Source organism: Gadus chalcogrammus, chromosome 12, assembly GCF_026213295.1.
Source record: "Gadus chalcogrammus isolate NIFS_2021 chromosome 12, NIFS_Gcha_1.0, whole genome shotgun sequence".
NCBI lineage: Eukaryota > Metazoa > Chordata > Actinopteri > Gadiformes > Gadidae > Gadus > Gadus chalcogrammus.
The window spans coordinates 30,489,954-30,505,437 of record NC_079423.1 but is presented as its reverse complement, the minus strand read 5'-3'; the positions used below and the strand labels follow the sequence as shown (position 1 = coordinate 30,505,437).

At 49.3% G+C, this 15,484-nt stretch overlaps 1 protein-coding gene across 1 annotated transcript in view; it reads right to left on the bottom strand.

Annotated features, from left to right (window-relative positions):
* Nucleotides 1-3,355: 3,355 nt before the first annotated feature.
* Nucleotides 3,356-15,484, bottom strand: part of unc13a (unc-13 homolog A (C. elegans)) — a 54,657-nt gene continuing 42,528 nt past the window's right edge. Inside the window, exons 37-46 of the mRNA XM_056603310.1 lie at nt 14,875-14,998; nt 13,504-13,509; nt 11,969-11,998; nt 10,271-10,327; nt 10,000-10,080; nt 9,684-9,831; nt 8,597-8,653; nt 5,044-5,136; nt 4,345-4,504; nt 3,356-3,644 (exon numbers count right to left, since the gene is read on the bottom strand). Coding sequence (XP_056459285.1) covers nt 3,356-3,644; nt 4,345-4,504; nt 5,044-5,136; nt 8,597-8,653; nt 9,684-9,831; nt 10,000-10,080; nt 10,271-10,327; nt 11,969-11,998; nt 13,504-13,509; nt 14,875-14,998 — 1,045 coding nt within the window. The remainder of the gene's footprint in view (nt 3,645-4,344; nt 4,505-5,043; nt 5,137-8,596; nt 8,654-9,683; nt 9,832-9,999; nt 10,081-10,270; nt 10,328-11,968; nt 11,999-13,503; nt 13,510-14,874; nt 14,999-15,484) is intronic.

Sequence of the window (15,484 nt, the reverse complement as noted above, 5' to 3'; positions counted from 1 at the left end):
AGAAACATCTCTTGTATCAAAACAAAATCTCTCATGCGAGTACCTGGTACCACTACACATCATCGGCAACACGTATTTATAGTATTCACAAACCTCTGAAAAATAGAAAACAGCGATTTCCATATCTAAATAAAAGACAACCATTGGCAATTAACACAAAATTATTTTGCGTGCTGGCACAAGAACATGTATTTTAAGTTATTTTATTTTATTTCCCATCATGCATCACGGTGTGGCATGGCGGGTGCCGTGCGTCTCCTCAGATGGCCTGACCGGCCCACCGGAACGCACGCCGCTCTCTACGCTTTTCATTGTGCTTTCCCCAAACAAGAACCCTGTGGCTCAACCTATCGGTGTGCATGCATGCCTGGCACCCCCCCCTCCCCACACAGCCCTACCCCCCCCCCCCCCCCCCCAGAACCCCTCCCTTTAGGGCCCCCTGTCAGAGTCCAACCAGACAGACCGTTAAGCTACGGACCCTGAAGAGAGAGCCCACAGAGTGGTTCTGTTTTAGCCGTGGCGTGTTTCGGAACCCTTGAAGATCCTTGACCTTTTTCTTTACCGTTGATTTGTCATTGCCATAAAGGCATAACATCTCTGTGTTTGGCGGACGTTATTATTAGTAAACTCTTACATATCCAAAAAATAAGTCAGACAACAATCAAACCAGACAACGGTCGACCATCTCTCTCTGTCAGCCACGTGATATAGCCAAACTACCCAACTACCTTTCACGGCTTTTAGTTACAATATGCGTCTTGTACATGAGTACTATTTCTCAATTGATAAAAGTACACATCTGAGCTCATCTATTTACAGTGTCCAACACGCAAATAACAACAATCGCCCTGTTTCGCGTCCCAGGTCCATTCTCGTGTCATCTCTGAAACCGCTTTTAGAAACCTATCACACAGACACCGTGTGCTGATGCTAATAAGTCACGAATGTAAACCTTAGAAAGACTGCTTCAGAAACCACAATCTACATAAAATGTCCCACGACGTCGGATGCATAGAGTTCAGTTGTCCCGCCATAGAAAAGATCAGGCAAATGACCGGCAGTGACACTAACAGAGAGATCCATCCGGAGACCAGTGCTCGGTGGGGTAGAAGGAGAGGAGACATCCAAGTGGACCTCGGTTCCTTCTCCTGGAACCTCCAGCCCATCCCGACGTTTGTTCTTCATAATAATCGCTCAACACTGTTTTTCTCCTTAATTCAATAAAATGACCATTGCTGCTCCTTGTGCCAACAGGCTTACAAAATCGATTCCCCGGAATATAATTTTCAAGTTAACAGACACATCGATTACTGCGTCCGTTTGATAATGACATAAATATCCGCCTCATTTCCCTGCCCCCTCTTTTGATTCACGCAGTGTTCCCACTCAACCTCTCTGGAACCCGTTTGATCAAAGCTCTGCACTCGTTTCACCAAAGAGAGTCGGGAGTCGGGACGTCCCGTCGGAAATAACATCAGCCCCCCAGATACAAACACCCTGCGTTTTCCATGTGTACACATAAGCAGACACACACACACACACGCACACGCACACGCACACACACACACACACACACACACACACACACACACACACTTTGATTTATCCAAGCACATACAGTAAGTAAGACCCTCTGCAATGAGCCAGGCCAGGGGTGGTCTGTTCAACAGCCCTTAATGAGGGGGGGGGGGGGGGGGGGGGGGGTTACTCAACAGCACCTATATATATACATATATAAAGTTAGGATGGGGAAGGGGGTCCGAGTTCACTTGTGCATTCCCTGTGACAAAATGGACAACCAATCTGCAGGTACGAGGGCTTCGTGGTCATCACCCACACTGTAACCTCACCGGGGCTGAGGCCGGCCTCGCCATGGCGATGCGGGATCACCCAGCGAGGTCCACTCAGCCTCGCGGCGGGCGGGGGCGTTTGGAGACGAGTTGTTTTTGGAATGTTTTGCCCGTGAGGGGAAGGGGATCGGCGAGATTTGTCTTTTTGAAAGGCAATCTACTCCGTGGCCATCGTTCAGTGCAACTCTACACCCCTCTATCGAGCTGATAGCCATGGGATTTTTTTGTCAAACAAGACCAACAAAAACATTAGACGAAATGTACAACTAGAAGACACTTGAGAATCATTAAAAAAAAAAAGTATTGGTTGACATCCGCCCCCTCTAATGTCCATATTATGCGATGATGTTCCGTAGTAATTAAATCGTAGTAATTAAATCATAGTACTTCAAAAGTAGGTAACAGGCAACAGCGGTAGCTACATGAGGTTCAACATCGAAACACCTTGTCGTTTAGAGACATTAAAGACAAGTAGAACCATATGAACTCCAAATACTCACACACACACACACACACACTTGTGTGTGTGTGTGTGTGTGTGTGTCTCTCTACCAGGCTGATGAATCACAGTGCTGGGGGTAGGCTTGTCTTCATCAGGTGAGCAGTGGCAGGGAGACGGACACACAGGGGTGCACGAGACACAAGGCATAGCAGGCATCAGGCAGTCTGTTACAGGGTCGGACGGACGGACGCACAGGGACAGACAGACAGGGCTGCGTCTTTCTTTCAAGTACAATGCCTTGACCTCTATTGTAACTTTTTTCTTTAAATGGTGAATCTAAGTATAGAGAAACAACATCTGCAGATTAGATCGTAAACCGATTAAATGACGTAGGTCTTCTTGATTGGATGTAAACGAGACATTGACGATCGTAGATAGATTCTATTTCAACGTGTTCGGGAATGTGTGAGGCCGTGGCGCCCGATTGGTCGGCTCGCCTGTCCGTCAGACAGGTCGGTCCTATTGTGCTTCGAGCGGGCGGGGTTTCAGTTCATTATCTATTGGCAGTGCTAGAACCCCCCCCCTCCTCTTTTGGGGGGCTGCCTGTCAGTGCAGGGACAGCGTCCACTGGAATGTACGTCACGGGGAGGCGGGATTTGGCAAACAATATGAAAGGAAGATCCAAGGAGATCACACACACCCTCCCGGAACCATACAAGAAGAGGTGTGTGTTATTTGGAAATTGTTTTACAATGTTGGATTGGAATGGCTGTAAATTCTGTATAGATATATAACTAAATGTCCCTCACTCTTTTTTTTTTTTTACACGTTTTTGAAATGTGTTTGTGATTGATTGATGATATATCTATTACAATAAAAATACTTTTTTTGTGCGGTACGGACAACCAAATGTTTTGTATAACACAAAAACACAAAGCTGACTCACAGCAGACGAACGAACACGTCTTTGAACACGACCGTAGAGACCCCGTCACACACACACTCGTGCGTGCTTCTCCTCACGACAGTATGACATGGACGGAGCGAGGGGCGGGGTTTAGCCCTAGCTCCGCCCCTCCTCGACGGAGCGCTGGTCCGACTTGAGCTTGACGAACTCCTTCGCCACGTCGTCGTTGTTGCGCTGCGACAGGATGCGCAGCACGGTCAGGCCCGTCTCGTCCATGTGCACGCGGCGACCCAGCGGCAGCCAGCACGCCACGCTGCCCTTGGACGCCACGTCCCGCAGCTGCAGCACCGCCATGCCCACCGTGCGGTCCTCCCGCGCGAAGCAGTAGTCCTTCACACACACCTGCAGCTCGTACAGCTCCGGGCCTACCTCGCTGCTCAGGGCGCTGGGGGGAGAGGGGGGGGGGGAGGCACCGGGGGGAGGGATACAGACATCAGGAGGGGTGGGAGAGGGGGGCAGACACCGGGGGGGGGGGGGACGCAGTGGGTCAATGTTCCCTATAGAGTTGTTCCGATACCAGTATCAGTATCAGTATCGGGTATCGGCGAGTGTTGAAGTCACGTGACTCATTTACTACTACTACACAGGCAGGGAACATCACAAACACTGCAGTGTTCGTTAATGGTCAGAGGTGGAAAGGCCGGAATGGGAAACGCGTCACCTCCGACCTACGCGCGTTCGAGCTACCAAGTCGGAAAAACAAGGATGGATGGACGCCTAACTACAAGAATACAAATGAATGATCAGAATTATATATTATAAATGTAAATTATACATTATGTCGTAAGTGAACCGACTTTACATTGCTGTCATCGTAAGAGAACCCTTCACTAAGAACAAGTGCTATAGTAGTTAAAATGCGAGATGCTGTGTCAGTATATACTCTGTATCGGCCGATGCTCAAGTTCAGGAATCGGTATCGGGTAAAAAAATGTATCGGAACATCTCTAGTTCCCTTCGAGTTTGACTGGTGAGCGGTTTTCTCTGCATCACATGGCTGCGGGGCCCCCTATAGGCCATGTGGTGAACTACGACCGGTCAGGGCAGCGGCCAACAGATGGATCCATTCTCTGCCGTCTACTCACAAGGTGAAGGTCTCGTTGTACTTGGGAGCCCAGCTGTTGTTCTTGGACTTGGTGGCGTACTTCCTCTTCTTGTCGCTGAGGTGGGGGCCGATGATGTAGACCTCCGCGAAGGGCCGGAAGATTCCCTGGGTCTGCCAGCGCAGGTCGTTGGCCGCCACCACTGGGGGGGGAGAGAGAGAGAGAGACAGAGACAGAGACAGAGACAGAGACAGAGAGAGAGAGAGAGAGAGAGAGAGAGAGAGAGAGAGAGAGACAGAGACAGAGACAGAGACAGAGACAGAGAGACAGAGAGAGAGAGAGAGAGAGAGAGAGAGAGAGAGAGAGAGAGAGAGAGACAGAGAAAGAGAGAGAGAGAGAGAGAGACAGAGACAGAGAGAGAGACAGAGACAGAGAGAGAGAGAGGGAGAGAATATAATTGAAACACATGAGGTTGAGAAGAAGTGTGATAGCATTCTATTGACGCAAGCCGAGCTAGGATTCACACACATCTGTCCTCGACAGAGAAAGTTCTCAGTTCGAGGTGAGATCTCCTCCATGGATAGAACAGAATCCATGGATAGAACAGAAGAGGAGCAGGTTCTCACTCGACATGAGAGAGTCTGACATAGCCAGAGGCGAAACACAAAGAGAGAGTGCCCTGAGTGGCATTCAGGTGGGTGTGGGGGCGTCTGTAGCCTCACAGCACTCCCTCATGCGTACCTTTCACTGTGATCTTGTGTTCTCCGGTGTTGGGGTGCGTGAAGATCTCCACGTGGATGGAGACTTCCCCCACGGCGTCATCCACTCCGGAGCCTGAGGAGAGGCAGGTAATGGGGAAGAGTCGGACCGTGAGGCAGAGAGTTACAGAGCACGTAGTCCCACCACTGACACCAGCAGCCCCCAGTCTCTACCAGGCCCTCCTCTGGCCGTCCGCTACAACCCGTCCACCTGGGGGGTACCTATGAGGCCGCCCACCACTTCCATTCCAATGTCTGTGAGCTGGAGGTGGATCTGAGCGCGTCCATAGGCACCCTAGACCCATAAACAGGGCCTTGAGGCGGGTTTAGAGTAGCGTTAGAGGAGGACTCCTGGTGGCAGGGATGGGGATGAGCTGTGGTCTGTGTGGGGTGTGATGAGACCGAACAGCTCTGAGTGGGTTTCCCGTTTATCAGTCACTCAGTCAAAAAGAGGATTCAAACGATGGATGACTTTGTAGACATTATTTAGTTTTTTTTCTGTGTTGTATTTAATACAATTTCCCTTCCACCCAGAGCTGTCGTCTCTGTTTTGATGCAGCGGTTTGCTAGTCGGAACCATGGAAGAGAAAGGATATAATTTCATGAGGGGCTCATCATCATCATCATCGTCATGGTTCTTCCGGGATGGATCTCCTCAGAACATGCTCTGGAGGATCCAGGCAGGCAGGAAAGACATTCTTTGGTCGGGAAATGCACTTTAGGAATGGCATCAGGGACTGGGATGGGGAGCTAAGGGCAGACGTCGAATGTCTTCGGTCTCCGGGATGAGTTAAGGGACTGGTCCTACACCAGATGCTTAAGCTATGTTCGTTGGACGAGCAGATAAACCTGGCGAATGAGCAGGTTTAGCAGCGAGAAGCAAGCCCTTGTGTGCCTCCGTCTTCTCCAACATAGCTTAACCCTTGGTGATCCAGGCACGAGTGGGGGTGGAGTTGTTTTGGTTGTGTTGGCAGTGTGACGATGGTAACATGCCAAAACCATCCCCTTGATAGGTCACTCTTGACGGGGGTGGGGGTGGGAGGAGGACAGGGTGAGATCTGGGGAGGGAACTCTGTCACTTCCCCCAACATGAAACTGGTGGTGAAAGAAATGCACTCACATTCTCTTAACAGAGATGCGATGACAGATGGATGTGCATTTTTCTCTGTTTTAATTAGTCTTTCATCCAGTGTATCTCTGTGGGAGGATGTATGCGTGTGAGAGCATGTGCGCATGTGTATGTTTGTGCATCGGTGTGTGTAATGAACACGAGTGTGTGAGTGTGTGAGTGTGTGTGTGTGTGCGTGCGCGCCGACCGCACACTGAAGCAGCCACCCACTAAGCAAGCCGTCCGAGGGCACCGCCTGGCACGGCCGAGCGTTCTTGGCACCGTGCGACGCGCACGCGTCTCCCCGGGAGATCGCCGGGGGGCTGACGGGCCCCCCCGTGCCAGGGGAGCCTTGGAGGGCAGCAGTCTCCATCTGGCCGCTCTATTCTATGGCCGGCGTTCATATAGCTCCGCGAGCACAGAGGGATTAGTTGGCCCAGAGAAGAGACGCAAGCAAAGGTTTTGTTTTTCTCTCCGCCAAAGATCGCGGCCAAAAGTGGAGATTTGAGAGTTTGGAGTTTGTGCACAAATAAGACGTGACTAAACTTCATAGTTTAGTACGTATGTATTAAGGACTTTCGGTGTGTATGGATGAAGGCTTTCAAAAGCCACCTGGGATGATAATGGTATCATTTGAGGTGAATGGTGGTTCAGTTGCAGGGGGTGGTGTTATCGATACCTTGATGTATCTCTCTCTCTCCCATAATTCGCTCCGGTGTGCTGGGAAGACTTCTCCCTTGTGGTCAGTCAGATAGGATTCATTACCTCTACAGCTTACGGCATTTGGCAGCAATAAGTGAGAAAGAGATTTGTGGGCGCTAAAATTGACTATCACTGCTTGCCTGATCTCCTCTTCTACTCAACAGAAGCTCTGCTCTCAAAGTGTTACAAGTTCTCTCTGTGCTGTTTGTGTCTCCTGGAGAATTATCTCCACACAATGTTGCACAACTTCCAGTCCTGTGTATGTGTTTGCAAGTGTTTGGAGTATCCAGAGAGTGGTTGACCGTCTGAGACGTCCTCTGAGTTTCTGCAGAGCGAGAAAAGATGAGTGTTTACTTGGACGCCCGTATTTAGCTTTCACAGCATCTAATGACTCAATTGAACTCCAAGAATATGTTAGAGAGAGCGCGAGAGAGAGACACAGAGGGAGAGAGAGCATGAGATAGAGACACAGCGGGACAGAGTGAGATAGAGAGAGAGAGAGAGAGAGAGAGAGAGAGAGAGAGAGAGAGAGAGAGAGAGAGAGAGAGAGAGAGAGAGAGAGAGAGAGAGAGAGAGAGAGAGAGAGAGAGTATGAGGACGTCATCGTTTTTGACACTCATCTCCAATGATAGATAGCCAAACCACCTGACCTCATACACTGTCTATGATTGGATGGCTCTGACGTGCACGGGGTGCACTAAACTGCCATTGCCTTTATTGCTGGAGGGAGTGCAACGCTGCATGTGGACAATGTGTGTGTGTGTGTGCGCGTGCGTGCGTGCGTGCGTGCGTGCGTGCGTGCGTGTGTGTGTGTGTGTGTGTGTGTGTGTGTGTGTGTGTGTGTGTGTGTGTGTGTGTGTGTGTGTGTGTGTGTGTGTGTGTGTGTGTGTGTGTATACATGTTGGGGGGAGGGGGGGGGGTTCAAACAGCAAGGACAAAGGCATTCCTTCAATCTGGAGACTTTGCATGGGTCAGTCACATGATGTTTTCACTTCAGTGACACACACACACACACACACACACACACACACACACACACACACACACACACACACACACACACACACACACACACACACACACACACAATCACACACAATCACACACACACAGCTCGCACCCTGGGGCTTTGCATGACCTCATACCAGTTCGGTGTGGTCTGCAAAACAGATGTGCACAGCTTTCTTTTTGTCCACACACACACACACACACACACACACACACACACACACACACACACACACACACACACACACACACACACACACACACACACACACACACACACACACACACACACTTACATACAGACATACATTCATTCAAACACACATACATACATACAAACAAACACACACATTAATACATACACACATAGGTTGTATGTATACTGTGCAGAAAGACACCAGTGTGTGCATTACCATGCCTGAATGAATAAGACAAAAGACACAGAGAGAGAGAGAAAGATAATTAAATAGAGAGAGTGAGAGAAAGCAAGAGAAAGAAATAGAGTGAGAGGGAGTTGAGTGCAGTTAAGAAAGTTTTGAAAGGTGTGAAGTGAACGTGGAATCTACAGGGATAGCCACGTCCTGAGAGGAGTCTGAGCAGGCAGGGGGCGGTCTCAGGATGCACATGGTGGAGTGAGGGGGGTTTGGGGGGGCCAGGGGGCTAGGGCCGGGGGGGGGGGGGGCACTGGGGGGGGCTCTGAACCTGGGGTCCAACATACCCTTCTCCGGGTACACATCCTCACTAGCAGTAAACCTCACCCCCTTGCCGTCGAACACTGGCCCGGGGCCAGGGAGCAAGGAGGTAAGGAAGGAAGGAAGGAAGTAAGGAAGGACAGAGAGAGAGATAATAAAATAGAGATTAGAGGGATGGGGCAGAAACAGAAGAAGTAGAGGAGACAGATAAGATAAGATAAGATAAGCATTGTACTAAGAAGAAGCCTCTTTTGGTTCTGGGGGCTTGGTGTATCACAAACAGGTACAAACAAACTCCAGCTTCTGAGTTGTGTGCCGCAGAAGCCGGGAGGCTCTGGGATCCATCTTGGATCTATGTTTGAACAGCAGCGTGGGCTGCTCTGCCGTGGCTCTGTGGGGATACATTTTACAGCAACACACAGCCTCCATGGCAGAGTTCGTCAAAGGGCTATTTAGGGATGGTACAACAGAGTGCATCATGGGAGTCTTTGCTGGAGATACTCAGTGTCATGTTAAGGGGACTCGAGGGAGTCCTGTCAAATCCTGAACCAACATAAAAAGTATCGTAACCCAGGCCCACGAAAAAGTATCTCTGCCACGTCTCGCTTGAGAGATGCTGCTGCAGTTTCAAACACCAAAAAAACATCACCCCATAACGCCAAATCATGTCACGATGACTTACTAAACAATGCCCGAAAAACAACATTACTAGCAAGATAATAACTAGCCCTCCTTTACAATAACATTAACATTTAGGGCATTTAGCAGACGCTATTATCCAAAGCGACTTACAATAATGACATTGGTCAGAAGAAAGAGAAACAATATGTCGCTGTCGGTGTAGTGAGGATGTTCATAAAACCAAGTGGCAAGCGCTAACAATCGCTAGGTTGACCCATTACCGTGTACAACAAAGATGGCTAGGATAACACGCTACACAATGCTAGGCACTATTTTTAAGTGCAAGGATGCACAACGTACAATAAGTGCGGACATTTAGTTCCCAGTGTTCCTATGCTCCCAAAATGGCGGCGGTCATTGTGATCTGACGTTGTGATTCGCCGGCTGAATGGAGGTGAATCCATTGTTCAGGAGTGAGGGACATGGGCGTACCTTGTGCGTTCTGGGACTGGACGAAGGTCCTGATGAGCTTGTCTGTGGCCTGCGTGTAGAGGGACAGGGCGTAGTGGAGAGACAGCAGGTCAGGGCTCTTCTCCAGGAAGGTCTTCTTCAGACCCACGCCGCCCGCATGGAAGTATTGCTGAGGAGGTCAACAAGAAAAGGTACATCGTGTTTGCATGTTTAGAGAAACGTACTGCGTAGCGACTTTGTACCTGCTCCCTTCTAGCAAACATTTCAAGGTGTGGAAACAGATGGCATCACACGAGCACAAACCCAAAGTGAAACTTGAAAGCAGAAAGGTGTGTACCTTTATGGTGTCCAAGGCGAGCTCAATCACAGCACACTGTTTGGGTGACAAGGCCTTGGCCTCCTCTCGAACCATGTGCTCCTGACCAGAGAGCGACAGAGACAGAGACAGAGACAGAGACAGAGGGAGGGAGAGAGAGAGAGGGAGAGGGAGAGGGAGAGAGAGAGAGAGAGAGAGAGGTTCACACAGACTGCCATGTTAAGCTGCATCTCATGCAGACTCTTGATAATATATAGGTGAAGGGTGCAAGCTGAAGTTAAGGGTGCTTCACCTTTAGCTTGGACAGCTGTCCCAACTCCTTGGCAGCATTGAAGATGAGCTGAGTACCCTGGAGGAGGAACATGTGACCAGGGCGAAAGGTGGAGAGGCAAAAAGAGTGACGGAGAAAGATGGAGCGAACAGTTGTGAGGTGAAGAGGATGACAACGGGGAGAGGAGAGGGGAGGAAGAAGAAAGAATGAGACCGGGGAGTACAAAATAAGTATTTGAAAGAGAGGAAGAAAGAAGAACAGATGAATCATTGTCTTCAGTAGACACAGGGTCGTCCTATGCAGCCTAATAGGACACACAGAGGAAAGGTGCTACTCATGCAGTCCCAAACAACAGCTCAAGACTTGCCAAGGACACTGGTGTTTGACTTAGTTGTGATTCCGGTATCTAGTACGAGCAATCTTCACATGCACAGACTTGCATACATGAACCCAGAGTCGCAGGTAGAAGTTAGTTACTGAACTGAAGGTGAAGAGAGACACACAGAACGTTTACCCACTCGCACACACACACACACACACACACACACACACACACACACACACACACACACACACACACACACACACACACACACACACACACACACACACACACACACACACACACACACACACACACCCACACGTGGCAGGGCGCTGAAAGGTGACAATGTGAGAAACACTTATTGCTATACCACATAAATATGTATAATGTAAATATATAAATATATATAAGATACATATATAAATATATACACCCCATCTTGTATAGTTTTGTGTTTGTGTGTGTGTGTGTGTGTGTGTGTGTGTGTGTGTGTGTGTGTGTGTGTGTGTGTGTGTGTGTGTGTGTGTGTGTGTGTGTGTGTGTGTGTGTGTGTGTGTGTGTGTGTGTGTGTGTGTGTGTGTGGAGGCACACAGCACACATGGGGGAGATTTCTCTTCTGGAGTCATACACAGGTTCTCGACCAATAGGAGACGAGAGAGACGTCCATAGTGCCTCATGCTGGGGTTCAGACCCTATGGAGTCGACTGCACCGGGTCACACTCTGCGTTTCACCCAGACTTCGGTGTTCGGGTCTTTGCCGGACCACAAGAATGCAATGCATTATGGGAGGGTATGATTCCGCACCAAAGTTTCATATTGGAAAATGATCAATGTACACACTTTTTCTATGTTCTAAGTCCTTGCACTTCAAAAATACATGCAAGGACACATAGTACATAGTACTATTAGTACTTAGCATTGTGTAGTTTCTTATCCTAGCTATCTTTGTTGTATACGGGCAATGGGTTAACCTAGCGATTGTTAGTGCTTGGCACTTGGTTCTATGAACATCCTTACTGTACTGACAGCAGTATATTGTTTCTCTTTCTTCTGACAAATGGACTTATTGTCACGGCTTAATATTGGCGACAGAAGTAGCAAGGAAACGCAGAGTGCAACCGGGCCAAACGCTATAGAGACTCAGTCATGCCAACATATCATCTTTGTACGTTACTCTTTTACTTAACAGATCAGGCACAAGTAACACAAGGGGGGGTGGGGGGGGGGGGGGGGGGGGGGGGTGAGAGAAAGAGGCCGGGGATTCAGATGTTATGCTGTTGTCTACCGAGTAGGGAGATGAGGGCTTTGGGGGGGTTTTGTATTGGGGGACGGAGACACAGAGAGACAGAGGTAGAGAGACAGGACATATGGAGCTGGAGGGATTTCATCCTTACATCGCTGTGAGACGCATTCTTCAACCTCCCCTGAAAAGAAAGCAACTTGTTAATACGTTGATGAGGTCATGGCTGCAGCCCTCTGATTGGCCAGTGTCTGAGCACCATCGGCTAACTGGGATGGCGAAAATTACTGTGTGAATAAAGGAACGCTATTATTAAATATTAATACGACTATGAATACACAATATGAATATAGGTTGGGAGTTTGCTTCAACTATGTTGAAGCAAACTCCCAACTTATATTCATATATATTAAAATGATCCTTTTAATTGGATCATTCTTGCATGTCATATCCCTGATTACTTAACACTACAATTGCTGCTACAGCAAAAGAGATCAATAATGTTTAAATAATACACTTATCTTACTGAGCTAAACTAAGAGCGCAAGGTGTAGAAGAAAACGCAATCCTACGTTAACACAAATAAACTTGCTGTGTAAACTAATGACGTCATGTAGGGAAAGAGAAAACTACGGGAAACGCATCGGAGTAAGCGTTTCAAAAGTGGTCTTCCACGACGCTGGAGAGTTTAAACCCAAGGTGGGTCTGACCAAAGCAAACCACCACCCACAATTTCTCCGGGATAGCCACATTGATCAACATATCCCGCGACATACTGTCATGAAATCATCATCATCATCATCACTGTAGACACAGCCAAACATGGAACCAAACTAGGACAGACCAACACCACAGGCCTGCAGAGGGACATACAGTACAGAACGGTGCAGTACGGTGCAGTACGATGTGTACATGATACCCAGAGAGAGACCGGAGTCTCTCAGAGGCAAGCAACAAACCCACATAGGGAGTCACAGTTCAAACAGGTGAGGGAGGTAAGGGGGAGAGGGGAGGGGAGGGGAGGGGGGGGGGGGTGTAGGCTAGAGAGGGGGGGGGATCAGGACACCAAGAAACCAAGCAACCCAGAGGTCAGAGTCACCCCGCTTGAGAAGGCCACAATGCAAGGAGAAGAGGAAGAGGAAGTAGGAGGAGGAACGACAAGGCCAATAACGAGACACCGGGCGAGGAAACCACTTCCTGGATCAGGAATGTGTTCAGGAAAAGAGAGCGAGAGAGAGCGAGGAGAGGCATCTGATTGGTGGGGAGGGTTGTCGAGGAGGAGGAGGAGGAGGAGGAAGAGGAGTGGGAGGAGGAGGAGGAGGAGGAGGAGGAGGAGGAGGAGGGACCTATCCATACCAGTCAGGAATGCACCATGCTTCTGCCTCCATGTGAAGGGACAGAGTTGGAGGCAAACAGGGGGTGTGGTGGAGGAGAGAGGGGAGGAGGAAGGAGGAGAGAGGAGAAGAAGAGTGGAGGAGGAGAATAGAGAAGGAAGAGGACAGAAGAGAGGAGGGGAGAGGAGGAGAGAAGAGAGGAGAAGAGGGACAGGACAGGCCCGTTTGGGTCAAGGTGTTCGGGGGGGGGGGGGGTCATGTGGGATTGAACAGGGGAGATTTGCAGCCACATATAGCAGGGGACTGACCACTGTGGACGGACAGACAGACACACACGCAGGACTGCCGTACTTACAATCATCTGTGGAGGGAGAGCAGTGGGGGCAGGATGTGATAGTAACAACAACCAGAGAAAAGGGTCAGTCAAGCTGCAAAGAGCCCCACATCAGTTCAACGCTGAGCTAGAGAGGGGCCTCGGGCCCCGGGTGGCTCATCGACTAGTGTATTGATCCTGGTGTTGAGTAACATAGGGGCCAGTCGATCAGTTCTATCAGTGGCTGCGCTCTTTTGCCCCCTGAATTTTTGACTTTTCTACCCAATCTATGAAATATATGTAAAAAGCAATAAATGTGTAGGATGTAAAATCGTATAACTGCTGCCAAATTGACGACTTTTGATGCAGATTTTAACCAATGTAATTTCAATAAACCTACTTTATTTAAGGCTGACACTAAGCTACTGCTGCTAGTCATGCTAACCTCCAACTGAATTCCTGTTGACTTGTGAATGATATGAGGCTCTTTCCTTAATAACTAAACACACAAATAAAAACAGATATATCAAAAAAAACTAAACAAAACAAGTGGCTGCTTTCCAAAATGTGTTCAACGTCAAATGAGCCCCAGTTATTTCATTATTAACATCTTGGCAGAGTTTCACTCGTCGTGTATTTCGAGCGGAATAGAAGAGAGCACGGACATCTTGGAGAGCAGCCGTGAGCTGGGGTTAGGATGGTATGGCGCACTCCCTCTTTCATTTTGTCCCTCGTTTCTTTGTGTATCACGTAGGGAGTTGATCGAGGAAACGTATTCAGCAAGGCATTGTTTAGTGTTTGGTCTCCGCCATGATGAGAACCCACATAAATCTCTGCAGCATAAAATGTCTGCCATGGGTTCCACCTCCTCTTCTTGCCGGTTTGAGATGTAGGAATGTGTAAGAATGTGCGTATATGTGTGTGAATGTGTATGTTTATTTGTGTATATGTGTATGTGTATTTATCTATTAGTGTGTATGTGTATGTGTGTGTGTGTGTGTGTGTACACAGTTCCATAATGATTTAATGTTCCAATCATTACCGAGGCAGATCGAAAACCATCTCATCACATTAGTTTCCTGTCGAGTAACACAGCGACACTCCACCGTATAAAAGAGCAGAAAATCTGTCTTGAGTCATTGCCAATCCTGGAAACTGTGAGCAGTGCACGTTACGTGTGCATGTGTGCGTGCGTGCGTGTGTGTGTGTGCGTGGGAGTACATTTCTGTATGTGTTTGCAAGTGTCAAAGCAAAAAGAGAACCCAATGAAGGCTAGATTCCAGTCTTTTCATGTGCCTGAGCTGGAACAGTCGTTCCACTTATTGATACGTACAAAATATCATGTGTCCCTTTCGAGTGTGAAGCTACAGGGTGTGATGTTCAGCACGGCCAAGAGAGAGGCCGTGTCCTCACCGTCTGGTCTGTGAGCGGCGGCAGCACGATGGTCTTCTCCATGGTGTTCATCACCAGCTTCCAGAGCTCCTTCAGCACGCGCTTCAGCACAGTCTTCTCACAGATCTTAGCGAACAGCGTGAGGCTGGAGGGCGGAGACAGAGGGGGAGAGGAGAGGAGAGGAGGGGAGGGGAAGGGAGAGGGGAGAGAGGAGGAGACGAGAGGAGAGGAGAGGAGAAGAGAGGAGAGAGGAGGAGAGGAGAGGAGAGGAGAGGGGAGAGAGGAGGAGAGGGGAGGAGAGGAGAGGAGAGGAGGGGAGGGGAGAGGAGAGGGGAGAGAGGAGGAGAGAGGAGGAGGAGGAGAGGAGGGGGAGGGGAGAGAGGAGGAGAGGGAGGAGAGGAGAGGAGGAGAGGGGAGAGGGAGAGAGGAGGAGAGGGAGAGGAGAGGAGAGGAGAGGAGGGGAGAGGGAGAGGAGAGGGGAGAGAGGAGAGAGGAGAGGAGGGGAGGGGAGGGAGAGGAGAGGAGAGGGGAGAGGGGAGAGAGGAGAGGAGAGGGGAGAGGAGAGGAGGAGGAGGGAGAGGAGGAGGGGAGAGGAAGGAGGAGAGGAGAGGAGAGGGAGGAGAGGAAGGAG